Source organism: Macrotis lagotis, chromosome 2 (genome assembly GCF_037893015.1).
Source record: "Macrotis lagotis isolate mMagLag1 chromosome 2, bilby.v1.9.chrom.fasta, whole genome shotgun sequence".
Classification (NCBI taxonomy): Eukaryota; Metazoa; Chordata; class Mammalia; order Peramelemorphia; family Peramelidae; genus Macrotis; species Macrotis lagotis.
In genome coordinates, this window is record NC_133659.1 from 145,179,944 (window position 1) to 145,200,239 (window position 20,296).

Sequence of the window (20,296 nt, forward strand, 5' to 3'; positions counted from 1 at the left end):
GTGGTGCAGTGGATAGAGCACTAGGTCTGGAGTCAGGAGGACCTGAGTTCAAATTTGACCACAGATACTTAATAATTACCTATCTGTGTGATCTTGGGCAAGTCATTTAACTCCATTGCCTTGCAAAAACAAAAATCCCGAAAACAACAACAACAACAACAACAAAATGGAATTAAATCAAATTACTGAACACAACTGAAACAACAAGCTATAAGCCATCTTGGAAATATTAAACTATTATAATGCATGCAATATTTACAGTTAAGGGTTCCCCAAAATGGACTATCACAATTTCCAAATTGTAATAAATAGTCCCTCTCAACATTTTTACATATAATATCTTCATTATTTTTACAGAATATATTTCTTTTACCTTGCATCCAAAGTCTGACCCAAAATATGAAGGCAGTTGACAATTGAAGAGGCATCATTTCCTAAACAAGAAATAAAGTGATCTGTCAATCACCCTGCAGGTGTATGAAACACTTGAATTTTTTTAACTCTGCTTGTTTTTCAAAATGACTATGGATTAAAATGACTAGTAAATAACACAGCACACTGATTCAGTGGTAATGACTTTACAGTCAAGTTAACCATGCACATTGATTATTTAATAGTGGAGATGCAGATGCAAGTAGGTAAGCAATAGAGCATTGCTCATCAGAAAGCCAACATACTTGGGGGCAGCTAGGTGGCACAGTGGATAGAACACTGGCCCTGGAGTCAGAAGGACCTGAGTTCAAATCCAATCTCAGATATGTAATAATTGCCTAGCTGTGTGACCTTAGGCCAGTCACTTAACCCCATTGTTTAGAAAAAAATAATAATAAAAAAAGCCAGCACACTCAAGAAGCACTCATAATTGGAACTTAACTCTGGAATTCCTATTTCACCTGAGCTCAAACAAATTCCATTTTAATTAATCCATGTTTATGAGTATACTGATAATATTCAACTCAAATGAATTAAACTTTTATGTGGCAGAAACCAATCATGCAAGAAAGCATCAGAGGTGGAAGAAGCTGATTTACTGTCCCATGACAATGCAAGTCGAATCTCCTAGGAATCAAATTATCATCTCCCTGATAAACTATTTGATAACCATAAGTCTTTTTGAGGATAATAGAAAATGACTGCTTTGCTTTGATGCCTTTTCTCTAGAAACAGAGTATATTTCCTATAATGAACAATAAATCAAAATATACACATAAAGAATACAGAAAATTTGTTCAATGTGCATGGAGATGTACTACTATAAATGAATATTATAAATCATGCATCTATATATATTCATATTTATTTCCTATTGATGAAAAACTGACAGAAATGAAATGACACAATGAAAATAATGAGGTTAAGTTCTGATCAACAAGCATTTATTCAGTACCTACTATATTTCAGGCACCGGAGGCTACAAAGACACAAATTGTTCTCATAGAATTTATATGCCATAGGGAGAGAATGTATAAACTTACATAGATGAGCATAAACTATATATATATGAAACTTGAATATATGCAAAATAAGTACACATCTTACACACATCATGTATACTCTAAGGGCAAGGTAACTGGAGGGGGGAAACAGCAGTAGAAACATGGAGAATTAAGAAAGTTTAAGCAAGGCAGTGGTACTTGAGCTTTTAAGGGAACTACATATTCTAAGAGGCATAGGGGAGGAGTGAGTCCATTCCAGGAACAAGTCACAGACTGTGCAAAGGCAAAGAAATAAGAAATGAGAAGTCATGTGTGAGGGATGGAAAAGAATCCAAATTTTCAGTATTAAAGGGTGTAGATGGAGAACTAAAGTTCAATAAAGCCTGAAAAGATAGACTGAGGTCAAATTACAAAGAGCCTTAAAAGACAAATAAAGGATTTCATTTTATCTTAGAGAAAATAGGAAGCCAATGAAGTCGAGTAGGGACTGACATAGGTAGATTTCTATTTAAGAAAACCTATTGCTGCTAGATGGCACAGTGGAGAGAGCACCAACCTGGAGTCAGAAGGATTTCAGTTTAAATTCAACCTCAGATATATGACCTCAGATAAGTCACTTAACCCCATTTCCTCCCCTCTAAACCCCAAAAAACTTCTGTTGTAGCTTTCTATAAGGGGCAGGGAGGGGAAAATTAAGTAACAGAGAGCAGAGAACAAAAGAAAATCAAAAAAGAACAGAAAAGCTAGATTGTTTTGAAAAGAATGTATGAGATTTATTACATACGTTTCTGTGAAATGGAAATCTATTGTCTTATATTGAATCTTCTCTTATGTTCTGCTGTGTACACTGAAATTTTCTTTTAATTTTTGATTTTCTTTAAAATTAATAAAAAAAATTCAAAAGAAAAACTACTTTGTCAATAATATGTAGGTTGTGAGAGAATTGAGACAGGGACACCAATTAGGAAACCATTTTAATAATACAGATAAAAGGGGATAAGGGTCTGAACTAGTGATACTTTAAGAGGAAGTTGAAATAGTCTAGGTGAGGAATGACAAAAACTTGAACTAGGGCATTACTTTATATTAGGGATATGGAGGTAGAACTGACAAAACCTGACTGTATATATGGAGTCTGGGAGGGGGAGGCTAACTTTGAGGTTGTAAATTTGAAAAACTAGATGAATGATAGTGAATTCATCAAAAATAAAGAAGTTCAGAAGGGGAGATAAGTTTTTGAGAAAATATAAATAGTTCTGTTTTAGACATGTTGAGTTTCAGATTTCTCTAGGATCTTCAAAATATTTAACAACAATCAGTGACACAAGAACTGAAATTCTGGAAAGGTTAGATACAGATATCTGGGAATCACCTGCAAAGAAGCAAATCCATGAAAATTGATGAGGAAATAAAGAGAGACTATATTTAACACAGAAAAGAAACTCAAACAGAACCTTAGGGTATTCCTAGATTTAGAGAGTAGGATAAGAATGATGATAGAGGACAAGAGTCTAAGGAGTGGTTAGTCAAGGAGAACCAAGAGAGATCAATATCACAAAAACTGAAAGAGAAGAGGGTCTCTAAGAAGAGAAGGTATTCAATAGTTTCAAATGCTGCAGGAAGAACTATAAAAATGAGGGAGGAGAAAAAAAATCATTTTATTTAGCAATTTAGAGATTACCGAACAATTTGGAGAGTAGTTTCAGTTGAGTGATGGTGAAAGGGCAAAATGGGTAGAGAAACAGTCAGTCAAGGGACTGAGAGAAGCTAATTTCTAGGAGTTTCACTGTGAATGAATGGAAGGTAAAATATAAAAAATATAGTTTGATGGGATGGAAGCAGGGTCAAGGGAAGGTTATTTATTTTTAAAAATATAGAGAATTGGGCACACATGTAGGTAACGGAATAACTAAGTAGGAAGAGAAATACTGAGGAAGTGAGGGAAAGAGTAGGAGCTCTGAGAGCCAACGATCAATGAAAAGGAGGAAAGAAATGAAGTGAAATTCAATCTATTCAAATTACAATTTAATCCTAATTTTGGTGGCTATCATCAACTGACCTGCAGGACATTCTTACTCCTTTCTTGATAAGTTCAATTCTCTAGCTCAAAAGCAACTTTCCTATAAGGGAATTTCAACATGTATAAATATTCCCTTAAGTACCCTAACTTCCTACTTCTTCAGTTTATTCAACTCCTACAACCCATTCTACTTCAACTACAAACAAGTCACATTCTCAATCCTGCAGCATTATATGATCTCTTGGACCCTCTCCCCACTACTTACTTTTTTTTTTAAATTTCTGTTTCTAATGAAGAAACCTGTCTGGCTCTACTAGAATTCTCTAATCACCAGTCTTGCTCATCTACTTTTTCCTTTTCTACCACTTACAAAATATCCTATCTTGCTCTTTCTTTAAAAAAAATCCTAATTTCTACAGTTCTCCTTATCCTGTATTTCTCCTCTTTCTCTGCCAAATTACTTCAAAAATGTCTTTACACACTCTCTCCACTGACTCTCCTCTCATACTTTTTTCCTCTCTGCAATCTGGCTTCTGCTCTCATCATTCAAATTACACTGCTCTTTCCAAATTTTGTTCAGTCACAGCCCCATTTGGGATTTTCTTAGCAAAAACATTAATGGTGATTTGCCATTTCCTTTTCCAGTTCAATTTTAAGATTAGAAAAATGAGGCAGAGTTAAGTGACTTGCCCAGAATCACTCAGCTAGAAGGTATCTAAAGCAAGATTTAAATTATGGCCCACTATCCTTTGTACCATAGCTGATAGAATTTCTAATAATCTCTTATTTGCCAAAATTTATGTTCTTTTTTTCCCTCAGTCTTCTTCCTTTTAGGCTTTTCTCCAGCATCTGACATTGCTGATCACCTCCTCCTGAACATTGTCTTCTCTCTGAATTTTTCATGACTGCTCCAATTTCTTCTCCTCCTAGATATTTGAGCATCTCATAGTCTTTAATTACTAGTTTTTCATTCATGCCATGCCCGTTATTATAGGTATATCTCAAAGTTATGCTTCTTCTCTTGGTGACATCATCAGCTTCCATAGCCTTATTTAGAAAGTATCCCTTATCTGTATATCTAGTCCTAGACTCTCTTCATAGATGTGACTGCCTACTGGACATTTCAGGTGGATGTGCTGGAAGCATGTTAAATACATTTCTAATTTATTTTTATTCCTTGTATATGTAATGCATTCCTTGACAAATCATCCCTTTTCTGAACTTCCTTAGTATTGTCGATGGCCCTCCTATCCGTTTATTCACTCATTCTTATAACTTTAGTGTCATTATTGATCCATCACTCATTTCTCTTCCAATATCTGCCTCAAAGACCATATAGTTAATACTCTGGATCCAGTCCTCATTCTCTGCTTCCTGGACAATGTTAATAGCCTTCCACTTAGTGTCTCTACTTCAGACCTTTTTCTGCTTCAATCTATCTTTCAAAGAAATTCTAAGTAATTTTCTCAGTAAGAATTATTTTGCTTTTGTCTTTATAAACACAATACTTAGCATGGTACCGGGACATAAAAATTTCTTAACAAGTGCATAATTTATTGATTTATTGATTGATGATGTCAAGGTTTTTTGAGAAGAAGGCAAGAGAGATATAAAGGAGCATAGGCTTCATTTTCTCAGTAAAATATGAAGTGAGACACTAAACTGAAAGTGGAAAGGTGGGGGGAGAAGAGGTATTAGAAGTTTGAGAAGAGAAAGGAATATTTGACAAAACCTCTAGGGGGGAATGTGATAGAAATTTTATATGGGGAGTAAAAGGATTCAATGATATAATAAGGACAGAGTTGAGATAAGATAACACACATTTGTAGAAGACTCAGTATAGATGTGTGACTTCCAGCAATGTTCTATAGCAAAGGATACAATTTGTGAAATCATATAATAGTGGAGTTTGGAAAGAATAAGTAAAGAAAGAACAATGAAGCAAGGGCAGCATGATGCTGAAATGGTCAGCACTAGGGTCAACTTTAGGTAAGGAGGAAAGTGAAGCGAAGAGTAAAGGGAATAGCTAGAATAAAATTGAGAATTGGAAAAAAGCAAAGATTATATGGACAAAGAACAGTAACAGGAGGAATAAAGGCAAAATGAGACTTTAAATGACAGATTATGGTCAGATAAAAGAATTTCAGAATTAATGGTCTCACTAGTTTGTGAGACTGAGATGGAATGATGTCATGGATGCTGAGATGTTTAGGGAACTAGGAGATCAGAATATTTCAGGGAATATCATATATGATATATGACATATATTATAAGGATAAGGACTAGGGGAGAGAAAGGAAGACTTTAAGACAGTTATTGTAACTCTTTAGAAAAGAGGAAGATTTAACTATTTCTAGGATCTTTACTGGGTGACATATCTAGATAGTGGAAACTCAAAATATAAAAAGTTGTGGAATGATGACACTCTAGAGAAGGATTTAAAATGGAAATTGGGAGCAAGATTATGCCAACTCCTTCTGGACCAGTGTTTCTGGGGATATAAGAGTAGAAACACGTAGGATTGTCAAGGATAACTGGATACAGTCTTCCGAGGAAGTCAGATATTCTCAAGTGCCAAAAGACATAAGTATAAATGGAAGATAACTAAGATGTAGGTGAACTTAAAGATAGAACATTAATTCCAAAGAGCACAAGGGAACAGAACTGGATTGGGTCAATGGGAGAAGAGTGGATGAGGTTGATAGGGATGAGAGAAAATGAAGAAATGATAAGGAATTGTTTTTGAGCATATAGATGGGAATTTTGTATCACTAAGATTAGAAGATTGAGAGATGGAAGTCTGTCATTCTGGGAACTCATACATTCAATGATCCTATAATTGGCAAACAGTAAGCCATTTTTTTAAATCAAGAGCTTTTTAGAAACAGTTAAATGATGCAGTGGATAGAGTACTGGCCCTAGAGTCAGGAGGATCTAAGTTTAACTCAAGTTTTGATATTTTTTACTTAATTTGTGTGTCCTTGGGTAAGTTACTTAATATCAAAAGGTGCTGGGTTGATCTGGAGAAGTTGTCTGAGACTCAAGTCCTGAGGTGAGCTTGGAGGGAGGAAGATGAGGTATGAAACTGAAAAAAGAGAAGATAATAAATACTATCTTTATAGTTTTCTATATCTTATATAATAAACATAAACTCTTCAATATTCAAAAATTACTAAGGGTATCTAAAAACTCAACTATGCAATGATTAAATATTGAAGTACCTTAGGAAATTCTGAATAATGACTTTTAAGGTTTTTTTTTATTTTACCACACACACACACACACACACATACATACACACATACAAACATATATGTGTGGTAAAATAAATGAATTCTAATAAAATAATTTACATATATGCAAGAGATACATTGTATAAACAGATAATACTAATATTTATTCATCACAAAATATACTACACACATACACAGAAAAAGAGAAAGAAAGAGAATGAGAAGGAAAGAGAATTGTTCCTTCTTTAAAAGAGGATTGTGTGGAGGTACATGTATTTATGTGTGCTTGTGTGTATATGTGAGTGGATATGTATGTGTATTTCTTGAAAGAAAATGAGCACACACATACAGTATATTATAATGTTCTTTTTTCTATAAAAAAGAACAACAAAGTAACAAACTCAAAAGTTGAAATTTTGCATACACTAGAAGCAGTATATTACAATGCTCTTTTTTTCTAAAAATATGACAAAATAACAAATTCAAATAAAAGTTGAAATTTTGCCAGGCTTAATAAGTATATTGTCTTGTTAATAGCCCTCAATGAAGCCCTCAATTAAACTATTCAACAGGAAAAAGTGAATTTCTTTATGTTTTTTGGAGGGAGGTTTGGTTTGTTGTTATTTTGTGGGGCAATGGGGTTAAGTGACTTGTCCAAGGCTACACAGCTAATAATAGTATCAAGGTTGAATTTGAACCTAGATCCTACAGACTCCAGAGTTGGTGCTCTATCCACTGTGGCATCCAGCTACTACTGAAAGAAGCAATTACACAATTTTAACCCACAAATGTCTTGATCACTGATAAATATTATAGTCCAATAGAATATGTGTCTAACATATAAGACATCTGATTTGAAAACCTGAAACTTCTCTACATTTCTGCACTTGAAACTGATGATTGGATTAGTCTCTAGGCAGAGCCAAGATGGCAGCATGAAGCTAACATGCTCCTGGAGTTTTTCCCTACCAAAGATAAATGAAGCCTCTGTGTAGACATTCAAGGTACAGATTCCACTAAGAAAAAGATCCAAAGAAGTTTTCAGTGGTAAACATTGTGGAGTATCTTCAATGAAAGTCTGTCTCTTTGGGGGAAAGGGAGAGGTAAAACCAAATAAGCTAGAGAAGGGGAAAGACAGTAAAAGACTTTTAGTCACAGTGAAGTCCAGGTCCCAACAGCCTGACAAAAGCATAGGTCCTGGCAGTAGGATAGCAAGCCAGCAGGGCAAAAGACAGGACTAGGTTGGGAACAACTGCTAAGTCAGAAGTTGAACATAAAGGAGGAATTAAACCTCTGCAAAGGCAAAGCCTGGACTGCACAGGCAACATCTTGGCCAACAACAAGCCAGGGACCAGACTCCAGACCCAATATAAAAAGCTTGGATCTCTACTCCCTATATCCCAGAATCAGAGCTAAAAAAAAAAAAAAGTTGAGCAAAGAAACTAAGCACACTCACTATAGAAAATTACTTTGTAGACAAAGATGATAACGATGCCATGTAAGAAGAAGAATTAGTGAAAAAAATCACTCAGGAGAAGTCTCAAAAGAATCTATGAACTGGACCCAAATCCAAAAGCTCCGAGAAGAGCTTAAAAAGAATTTAAAAATGAGAGTCATGCAGAGTCATGCAGAAAATTATGAAAAATTGACCAGAGAATTCAATACCTTTAAAAAGGAAACACGAAAGATAACTGAAAAAATAAAACTCTAAAAATTAGAATTTAACAAATAAAAACCAATGAATCTACAAGATTACAATATTCTATCAAATAAAATAAAAAGGTTGAAAAAACTGAAGAAAATTAAAAGTTCATTTTAGGAAAAACAAACAACCTGGAAAATAGATTCAAGAGATAATCTACAAATCATTGGACTACTAGAAAGCCTAGATCAAAAAATAAAACCTAGAAAACATCATGCAGGAAATTATCAGGGAAAACTGTCCAAATCTACTAAGAAGACAAAATAGTAACTGAAAGAATATAAAGAACCCCTTTAGAAAGATAACCCAGGATAAAAACTCCAAGGGTTGCTATAACCAAATTCCAGAACTCTCAAATAAAAGAGAACATTCTGCAAACAACAAAAAGGAAACAATTTAAATATAAAGGAAACACAACCAGACTCACACAGGATCTATCAACCTCAACACTGAAGGACTTGAGGATCTGGAATATCATATATCACAGGGCAAAGGACCTGGGATTACAACCAAGAATTTCCTAACCCACAAAATTCAGCATATACTGTCAGGGAAAAAGATGGATGTTCAAGGAAACAGAGGACTTCCAGAATTTCCTGACACAAAGATCAGAAATGAACTGAGAAATCAATCACCTAATATAAAACTCAAAAGATAGATAAAAAGGTAAATGAAAAGCAGAAGTAAAAAACAAAACAAAACAAATGTTAGTCAAGACCATTAAATTGCATACAACACTAAAAGATACAACACTTCTAACTTTTAAGAATTTTACTTCTCTTAGGATAATTAAAGGGTCGAATATAATTGAAGAGGAGTTAGAGTATATGGGTATAGTTTGGATCTTGTCTCCACTGAAGATGTCCAAGATGACATCACTATGTTTGAGACAAAAAGCACTGATGAAAATCAGGGGTGTTAATTCTAAATTTAAGTGTCTCATTATCTTTGACCAACTTTAATTCTGCTGTGCTAACAAAAACTTAGCATTTTCCCTTATGAGGGCATCATAAACTGGGCAGTCCTCAGTCAATAACTTAAAATCATTTGTAAAATTCTCAAGTGAGACCTTCAGAGCCTCCCACTACTTGGAGCCCTTTAAGATTCTTGTAGCTAATTAAATCATACTTAGACTTAGTCCATACTTTACCTTAACAAGGGGTTAAGCACCCTGGGTGGGGGAGAGAGAATAAAATGTGGGAGAAAATAGACTTGGGAGGAGGGGTACAAATAGTTCATGAAATGATTTGGCTTTCAATGATACTTGGGCTCTTGTGGAGGTTTATATGTCCTTGGAAGATACTTGAAAAGAGGGTAAGGTTAAAAAATGATTATAATTTGATGTAATTCAAGACACTTGAAATACCTCTAATGAGACAGAAGAGGGGATGGTACTTAGTGAATTTGAGGCAATACAGCTTATCAAACAATCAAGCAATGAATCAGTCAATAGGGACGTTACTTTTATAACACTTTGAGCTTATCAAGCAATCAATTAAGCTGTGTTTTATGATATCTTATTAATAATCTTTGAGTGATAAATAATATCAGATGAAGAGGCACAAAGATTTATATTTTTATAGGGAAAGAAGGTAGTGTATGAACACTGAGTAAATTCTGTTCAATAGATTTGGCCCAGAGGGGGACTAAGATACATTCCCACTTTGGTTTAATAATCTATCCTAGGGAAGGGAGGACAGGGGAAGGGAAAGATAAGGGAAGATGGGACTGAAAAAAGGGGAAGGTGAAAATATAAATGAAAATATAAACTGAAAGTAAAATTTAAAAAAAAATGTTAAAGGGGAAGGGAATAAAACTTTGGTGAGGAGGAAAGGAAAGAGAAAATATAAATGAGAAAGATGACTATTACTATTACTATACAGAAATAGTAATCTTAACTGTAAATGTGAATAGGGGGCAACTAGTTGGAGCAGTGAATAGAGCATCAGTCCTGGGGTCAGACACTTAATAATTGCCTAGTTGTGTGACCTTAGGCAAGTCACTTAACCCCATTGCCACAAATAAATAAATAAATAAATAAAGTGAATGGGATGAACTCTCCCATAAAACAGAAGCAGATAGTAGAATGGATTAAAAACCAGAATCCTCCAATATGTTGTTTACAAGAAACACATTTAAAGCAGAGAGATACACATAGAATAAAGGTAAAAGGATTGAGCAAGATATATTATGCATAAGTTGAAGTAAAAAAATCAGGGGTAGTGATCCTGATCTCAGACAGAGTTAAAGTAAAAATTGATCTCTTTAAAAGGGATATGGAAGGTAACTACATCTTCTTAAAAGGCACCATTGGTAATGAAGTTATATCATTACTAAACATGTATGCATAGCATCTAAATTCATGGAGGAAACCTTGAGTGAATTACAAGGAAACACAGAAAGCAAAACTTTAATAATAGGGGACCTCAACCTCCCTCTTTCAGCATTAGATAAAACTAACCACAAAATAAACAAGAAGAAAGTTAAGAAGGCAAATGATCTCTTAGAAAACTTCGAAATGATAGACCTCTGGAGAAAGCTTAATGGGGATAGGAAGGAATATATATACCTTTTACTCTGCAGTACATGGCACCTATACCAAAATTAACCATGGGCATAAAAATCATATAATAGAATACAGACAGGCAGAAATAATACATGCACACTTATCAGACAATGATATAAAATTACATGTAATAAAAGGTCATGGAAAGTTAAACCAAAAGCTAATTGAAAACTAAATAACTTAATTTTAAATAATGGATGAAGAGCAAATAATAGAAATAATAATTATATGCAAGAAAATAGTAACAATGAGATATGATACCAAAATTTATCAGATGCAGCCAAGGTGGTTTTCAGAGGAAACTATATCTCTAAATGCTTATATGAATAAAATAGAGAAAGAGGAGATCAATGAATTGGGTATGCAACTAAAAGAAACTGGAAAAAAGAACAAATTAAAGATCTTCAATTAAATACCAAATTAGAAATTCTTTTTTTTTAGATTTTTTTTTGCAAGGCAGTGGGGTTAAGTGCCTTGCCCAAGGCCACACAACTAGGTAGTTATTAAGTGTCTGAGGTCGGCTTTGAACTCAGGTACTCCTGACTCCAGGGGCAGTGCTCTATTCACTGTACCACCTAGCTGCCCCCCAAATTAGAAATTCTAAAAATCAAGGGAGAGATTAATAAAATTTAAAGCAAGAAAACCATTGATCTAATAAATAAAAGTTGAGCAAAAAAAGACAATAAAGCTTTTTAAAAAAAAATAAAACAGACAAACCTTTGGTTAATCTGATTTTAAAAAATGAAAAAAGTTAACCAAATTGCCAGTATCAGAAATGAAGAAGGTGAACTAACCACCAATGAGAAGGAAATTAAAGAGATATTTCAGAGCTACTTTGCCAAACTGTATGCCAATAAATTCAATAACTTTGATGACATGCATGAATATTTACAAAAATACAAACTGCCCAAATTAACAGAAGAGGAAATAACATACTTAAATAATCCTATTTCAGAAAAAGAAATTAAAGAAACCATCAATAAACTTTATAAGAAAAAGTCTCTAGATCAAGATGGATTAACAAGGGAATTCTACCAAACATTTAAGGTATAATTAATTCCTATTCTACATGAACTAATTTTAAAAAGAAGAAGGAACTCTGCCAAATTCCTTTTATGAAACCAACATGGTACTGATACTTAAATCAGGAAGAACCAAAACAAAGAAAATGAATATTGATGAAAAAATCTTAAATAAAATTTTAGCAGTGAGATCACAGCAAGTTATTACTTATCCTATAATACACCATGATCAGGTAGGATTTATACCAGGTAGGGAGAGATGGTTCAATATTAGACTCATATGATTATCTCAACAGATGCTGGAAAAAGCTTTTGATAAAATCCATTCCTATTAAAAACACTAGAAAGTTTAGGAATAAATGGAGTTTTCCTTAAAATAAAAATAGTATCTATCTAAAACCATCCACAAATATTGTATGTAATGAGGATAAACTCAGAGCATTTTCGGTAAAATCAGAGGTAAAACAAGGATGTCCATTATCACCATTATTATTCAATATAGTATTAGAAATGCTAGTTTTAGCAATAGGAGAAGAAAAAGAAATTGAACTAATCAGAATTGGCAATGAGGAAACAAAGCTTTCACTCTTTGCAGATGATATGACTGCATACTTAGAGAAACTGAGAAAATCATCTAAAAAACTCCTTGAAACAATTAACAAATTCAGTAAAGTAGCAGGATATAAAATAAACCTACATAAATCATCAGCATTTCTATATATGAACAACAAAGCCCAAGAGTAAGTGATAGAAAGAGAAATTCCACTTAAATTAAGTGTAGTCAATATTAAATACTTGGGAATCTATCTCCTAAGACAAACCCCAAAACTGTATAAACACAATTAAAAGCACCGGCCCTGGATTCAGGAATACCTGGGTTCAAATCCGGTCTCAGACACTTAATAATTACCTAGCTGTGTGGCCTTGGGCAAGCCATTTAACCCCATTTGCCTTGCAAAAACCTAAAAAATAAAAAAATATATATCAATAAAAAAAAGAAACTGGTTGACCACTTTTACACATAACTTCTGGCGCATTGTTTTCCCTAATATTATTCTTCTCTCTATGAAGACTTATTATTTTTTTTCGTTGATTCATTCTCCTCTGCTATGTCATAAGTATATATCATATGATCTTATCAAAAGGACATTGGAGGCTATTTAGTCCATCATTTTACAGATGGTGACTCTGAGGAGTATCTCAGATTCATCTCAGTATGTATAGATTTCTTCTTCTAGTTAGACTCTTCTTGGTAATCACTTCCATTTCTATAGTTTTAAAGAACAGTATCAAGAATGAATGTTTACTTTGAACTCTAGTCTCATATTCCCAACGTTCTGTAGGTCACCTCCATTTTGATATTCAAAATAAAACTCAAATTAAGATGTTTAAAACTGAAGTAATTATCTTTGCTCCTTAACCTGCCCCTCTTCTCAACTTTCCTCTTTTCTTGATGATACTAATACCATCCTTGTCTTACATATCATAGACACTTGATAAAAGTTATTTTTAAATCCATATCAAATTTTTAAAAAATTTTTATTATTTTTTTTTATTTTAAGGCAATAGGGTTAAGTTGCTTGCCCAAGACCACACAGCTAGGTAATTATTAAGTGTCTGAGGCTGGATTTGAACTCGGGTACTCTGACTCCAGGGTCAGTGCTCTATCCACTGCACCACCTAGCTGCCCTCCAATCAATTTTTGAAGTGCCATTAATAAGAGGTTAAAACATAAATTTAAATAGAATGAAAGGATATGAAAATTTTAATGCAGATATTCTACTCAAAACAGAAAATTTCTCAATTTCTAATAGTTCCAAACTATTCCTACAGCTATAACTAGAATTTCACAAAAGACTGCTAGGTGAATTAAAAAGGAGTTAGTTCCAAGAACTAAGAGATTAAGCTAAATATAAAAATCAAAAAGGTATCCCAAAATGTGCTATAAAAGTCATGGAAGAATCGAAAATTTCCTTCCCCATCTTAGCCATCATCTATATAACTTTCATTATGGATATCTTTTTTACTTCAGAAGTTCTTTAATGATTTAATGATTACAAAAGTGTCAAACTGCTACAGAACTAGATTAAATTGTAATTGGGATTGTTTATCAAAATAATAAAAACACAATACAACATAGTTAATGTTAACTTCTTGTTTTTTAAGTTAGTATGCCTCCATTGGCAATTTTCTTTTTGAGATTAACCAGACACCACTGGATAACTGAATTTTATGCTATGTTTTTTAAAAATTCAATATGCCTTGTAGAAGTATATGGCAAACTTTCACCTCTAATTCCACCACCCCTTGCTCTCTAACTTGCTCTCTAACCTAACTTGTCTATCTTTGCTGAGGGCTCCACAGTTCTTCTGGTCACACTGATTGCCAACTTTATCATCTACCTTGAAGCTTTTCCTTTTTCTTTTCCTTCACACAGTTCCATTGAAATAACTGCCAAATATGTAGATTCTACCTTCATAAAGTCAAACAAATTTATTAAATGCCTATCATGTGTCAGGTATAGTGCTAAGAACTGAGCATACAAAGAAAGCCAAAATCATTCCCTAGTCTCAAGGAGTTGTCGAATGGGAAGGCAACATGAAAATAAATAATGAAATAGGTGGCATGGGAACTGAAGCTGTCAACTAGGCTGCATAGCTGGGTCATTCTGACAATGGTGATGATCTCTACAGGGATACGAGTTTAGAAATGGGATGAATTTGGGACAAAGATAATCAGTTCAGGCTTTAGACATGTTATGTTAAAGATATATGAGAGATTATTCAGTTTAAGAAGACAAATAGACATTTGAAAATTTAAGATTGGAGGTCAAATGAGAGGTTAAGAGTTGGAAGACAGATATGAAAATCATCTGCAGAGAAATGATAATTAAATCATGGGAACTGATAAGAACTTCCAGGGAAATAAGGACAGAAAGAGGAGGATCAAGAACAAAGTCCAAGATCTCTGTAATTTGCCATCTTCTCTCCACTCACACCACAATAATTCTAATTCAGGCCCTGACCATCTCTCATTGAGCTTTCTCATTGATCTCCTTGTCATCAGATAACCCACTCTTCAATTCATTCTTCACACACCTGACAAATTGATAGTCTTAAACTACAATCTAATCCATCCCAGCTCAAGAAGCTCAAGTGGTTCCCTCTCCTTTTTATATTAAAATACAAAGTCCTCTATTTCCACATCTAACACTCTTCATAATCTGATTCTGCCTCACATCTGTAATTATATTGCACATTACTCTCCTTTTTAATATGCTACAAGTGAATCTGGCCTTCTTGTTATGACCTGCATGTGCCATTGCACAAGTTACCACTATAGTTAGAATGCATTCACTTCTGCCTCTCGGAATTCTTTCACAGTTGACTCTATAGACTATCTTCTATATGACGCCTATTCCAGCTGCTCTTGCAACTCCAGAAATTATTTTGTACTTACTTTTTGCATATTTCATGGTCCTTTTACTTTAGTAAACCTTTCTATGATTATTCTTCTCATCAACAAAATATAACCAACATGAGGACAGGGATTATTTTGCTTTGTCTTTGAATATTCAGCACCTAGCATGGTGCCTGCACATAGTAGGGTGCTTAATAGACACTTGCAGAATGAATGAATGAAGGGAGAAGTTTGCCAGATACCCGAATGGAAAAAGTAGGTATAATTATGACTCCTAAAGAAATTGCAGGAGCAACTAGGTGGTACAGTGGATAGAGCACTGTCCCTGGAGTCAGAAAGACCTGAGTTCAAATCTAACCTTAGACTTTTAATACTTACCTAGCTGTGTGACCTTGGGCAAGTCACTTAACCCCACTGTCTTGCCAAAAAAAAGAAAAGAAAGAAAAAAGAAATAGAAACATAATTCAGAGCTGACTCAATATTACAACAAACCTTTATAATTTCATTATGAATAACATTACTCTAAGTCACTATTAAGCTCAATGACATGACTAATTAAAGGTTTAATTGACCTACTATTTCTTGTTTAAACTTTTTAATTTGTTATGAGGTTTTAATGATTCTTTCAGGAATCAACATATATTTTTATTTTCTATAATATAATCTTTCAAATATATATGGAATAATTAGATTATTTTCTTTATTTTTTTAGAAATCTCATTTTTGAGAATTTGAGAAACCAAAAGATTTCAGTAAAATTGGGATGTGGAAAAGTAAAGAACAGAAACTAACCCTCAAATTGAATGAATTCCAGTTTCTTTCTACCTCCTTTTCAACATAAAAGTTTAAAAACGTATCTCCATTATCTCTAGAAGACATAGACTGAAGCCCTATTCTGCAGACAACATCACTATTCTTTTGATTTGGTTATGGAGGGTTTTATTTTGGTTCATGGAAATAACACAGCCTACTTAGACTGTGGTAAAAATACTTGTCAAGACATCTGTATGGAGGGGGCAGAACAAAAAACAGCAGAAAAAAAGACAGGGACTTGCCCAAGGTATCCCCAGATACCCTGCAAACAACTTTAAGTATTGTCTCAAAACAAATTCTGGAACTAAAAAACCCATACAAGGATGAGGCAAATTATTTTCCAGCCCAAGATAACCTTGGTTGTACAGGCTGCTCAGGGGAGTTTGGGGTCAAGAGGCCAGTTCTGGCCAGAATAACCTGAGCTCTTTCAACCCTGGAACTGAAAGCTTCCATGGAGCTCTGATTTCATAACACAACTGCGTCATTCTTGGCCTCACTATTTGTTAAGCCATGTTTCTGATAAGCCCTGTTTCCAAACTTCTTGACCTGGGTCACATCCTGCTGGGTTAATTTCTGTCCATAACTAAATTACATCATTGTTTCTATTCTGTATGCTAATTTTGTGGTTTTCTTCTATAAGAACGGTTTAATGTTTTCAATCAATGGGCTCTGTCAGATGTCCTGCTGACACCCCCACCTGAATGTGATGTATTTCTTTTCTCTCCTGAGCTGAATCCATCCCCTGTTGGACAGGGAATCGTTACAGTTGTCAGAAAAGGTCTGTTGCACCGATGTAAGAATGGAGTATACTGCACTCCATAAAACTAGCAGAAGGCTTTTGGGGTAACTGAGTTAGGTGTGACAGCTTTGATTATTTGCTGGACTGGATGCAGGACTCTGTTGCATTGCCCATTCTCAGATCTGGGCCACAGTTCTGAGTTGCAAACCCAGGTCAAGAAGAAGCACAAGCATATCATGCTGGAAAAATGAGTAAGGAGCTAAAAAAGAACCTGATGATCAAAGAAAGTTTCTATGGTGACAAAGAAGATCAAAACATAAACTTAGAACAAGACAACAAAGCCAAAACCACTATGTCCAAGCCTCAAAAAAAAAATAAGAATTGGTCTCAGTCCCTCTCAAAAATTCCTGGAAGAGTTCAAAAAGGATTTTTAAAAAATCAAATAAAAGACAGAGGGAAAATTGGGAAAAGAAATAGCAGCAATACAAGAAAATTACAGATGATTTTGTGGAATCTTTACAGCTCTTTTTCTGACAAAAGAGTCAATAGCTTGCTAAAGGAGTCATAAAAATACTGAAGAAAATAATCTTAAAAACAGAATAAGCCAAATGATTAAAGAAGCACAAAAACACACTGAAGAAAATATTTCCTAAAAAAGAATTGGCCACATGGGAAAAGAATTACAAAAATTCACTACTGAAAAGTCCTCATTAAAAAGTAAAACCGGCCAAATGGTACAACAGCTCACTAAGGAAAATAATTACTTAAAAATGAGGATTGAGAAAATGGAAGTTAATGACAAGATAGCAAGAAACAAGAAAACAATTAATTAGAAATTAGAAGAAATTGTGAATATTTCATTGAAAAAATAAATGACCTAGAAAATAGTACAATAAGAAATAATTTGAGAATTTGGGAACTATCTGAAAACCACAATCAAAGAAGGAGCCTGTGGCAAAAAAAAAAAAAGATTAAATGATTGAGGAAACAAAGGTTTAATCTCTCAAGCATACTGATTAAGCAATGCATGCCAATTGCCCATCAAACTAGGACTAGCTTTCCTCAGCTTAGGCCTGGACCCTATATACAAGGAGAGATGGACTTTTATAAAGTAAAAATAATTCATCAAATAAGGGTAATTAATTAGAATGAAGTAATTCAAGATAATCTGATTTCTAATTAGAGGAAAGAATAGGGACTTTTCAAGTTGGGAAGGGGAGAATGAATAAGAAAAACTGCCTGCATTCAGAAAAAGAGGTGTGCAACTCCTCCCAAGTATCTGTAATGATCAAAGGAACAAAGGAACAATAACTGATTGATCAGTATGGGAACACTTTGCAAATAAAACATATGAATTGTGAGAAAACACCTTTCATCTATCTTTGGGTCTGAGGTTTTGGTCATCATAACCTAGATACTAGGTTAAAAGTCCCTAAGCAGCAGGAAGAGGTAGTCCAGTTTCTCAGTCACACAGGACTAGATTCAAATAGTGCAATAAGGTTTGAACCTCAGAATTTGTGTAGAAGAAATAATATGCACACTCACTTGGAACATAATTCTCTCTTACCCTATTGAAAAGCAGGAGAGGAAGGGGCTAAGCTAACAAGAGGTAGGAGTGGAAGTGGAGAGGGATTTTAATAGAAGGAAGGACAGAATTGGGGAGACAATAGTCTGGGTCTTACTAAATTTTTGTTCAGCATAACCTAGGTACTTCATTTTAACAGTCTTTAACAGCAGGGAGAAGTAGTTCAAATTCTCAGTCACACAGGGCTAGATTCAATTTGTGCAGAGGAAATAACATGTACACTCAATTGGGATAGAAATCGATCTTACCCTCTAGGAAAGCAGGAGAGGAAGGGGATAAGCTAATTGAAGGTAGGGGTGGAAGTGATCAGAGGATGGAGGGAGGGAGGGGGATGTTCCTGATAGAAGGAAAGGCAGATTAGGGGAGATAGTCAAAAAAATATTTTTGAGGATGGATGGAGTGAAATGACAGAGTGTATGATAAACAGGAAGGAAAGTAGAATAGAGAGAAATACACAGTAATCATAACTGTGAAAAAGAATTTTACAGCAGATCTCTGATAAAGGCCTCCTTTCTCAAAAATTCAGAGAACTAAGTCAAATCTATGAAAAAAAGAACCATTCTCCAATTGATATATGGTCAAAGAATATTAACAGGTAGTTTTCAGATGAAGAATGAAAGCTTGTCACTTTCATTTTAAAAGTGCTCTAAATCACTATTGATTAGAGAAATACAACTTAAAACAACTCTGAAGTAACACCCACACCTAACAGATTGGTTGACATGATAGAAAAAGAAAATGACAAATGCTGAAAAGAATGTGGAAAAATTGACATTAATATACTGTTGAAGTTGAGAACTGACCCAATCATTCTGGAGAGCAATTTGGAACTATGACTAAAGGGTTATAAAACTATGCATAAACTTTGACCCAGGACTACCATTACTAAAGGCCAATATTCCAAAGAAATAACATAAAAGGGAAAATACCTATGGATTCAACAATATTTATTGTACCTTTTTTGTAGTGGAAAAATTGAGGAAATGTCCAATAATTGGGAATTAGTTGAACAAATTATGGTCTATGATTGAGATGGAATATTATTGAGCTATATGAAATAATGAGCTGGATGCTTTCAGAAAAACGTGAAAGACATATGAACTTATGCAAAGTGAAATGAGTTGAACCAAGAGAATATTGTACACAGTAATAGCAATATTGTAAAATTATCAACTGTAAATGACTTAGTGTTCTCAGCAATGCAATGATCCAAGACAATCCCAAAAGAATTATGATAAAAAAAAAAAACTATCCCTCTTCAGAGAAAGAACTCATAGAGTCTGGCTGAAGATTGAAAGCATACTATTTTAAATTTCATTTTTCTTGGGTTTTTTATTCTGTTTTCTTTTACAACATGACTACTCTGCAAATGTTTTGCATGACTCCACATGCATAATCTATATCAAATTGCTTGTCTTCTAAATAAGGAGAAAAAGAATTTTGAATTTAAAAATGTTTTAAAAAAAGTATTAAAATTGCTTTAAAATGTAATTGTAGAAAATTACATTAATTTATATATTATATGTAGATATATTATGTATAGATATATTAATTTTAAAAAGACCCTGGGGCACTTTCCTGAGAATGATAAAGGAAATTTCTAGTCCAAAAAAAGGTGAAAATGAGGAAGATGAGAATACTAGATCCTACATCATGGGGGAAAAGGGTTGTTATATATTTCTACCTAACTCTACCAACAAGCTTTGCTTCCATCATCATAAATTATGATCTACCTAGACCTGGCCAAGAAACAGGACTTA

At 34.0% G+C, this 20,296-nt stretch overlaps 1 protein-coding gene across 13 annotated transcripts in view; it reads right to left on the bottom strand.

Moving 5' to 3' along the window:
* RYR2 (ryanodine receptor 2) overlaps window positions 1-20,296 on the bottom strand; it is a 766,826-nt gene that overhangs the window by 161,074 nt on the left and 585,456 nt on the right. For all 13 annotated transcript variants that reach the window (XM_074222945.1, XM_074222939.1, XM_074222937.1 and 10 more), the window contains one exon: window positions 374-434. In XM_074222945.1, coding sequence (XP_074079046.1) covers window positions 374-434 — 61 coding nt within the window. The remainder of the gene's footprint in view (window positions 1-373; window positions 435-20,296) is intronic.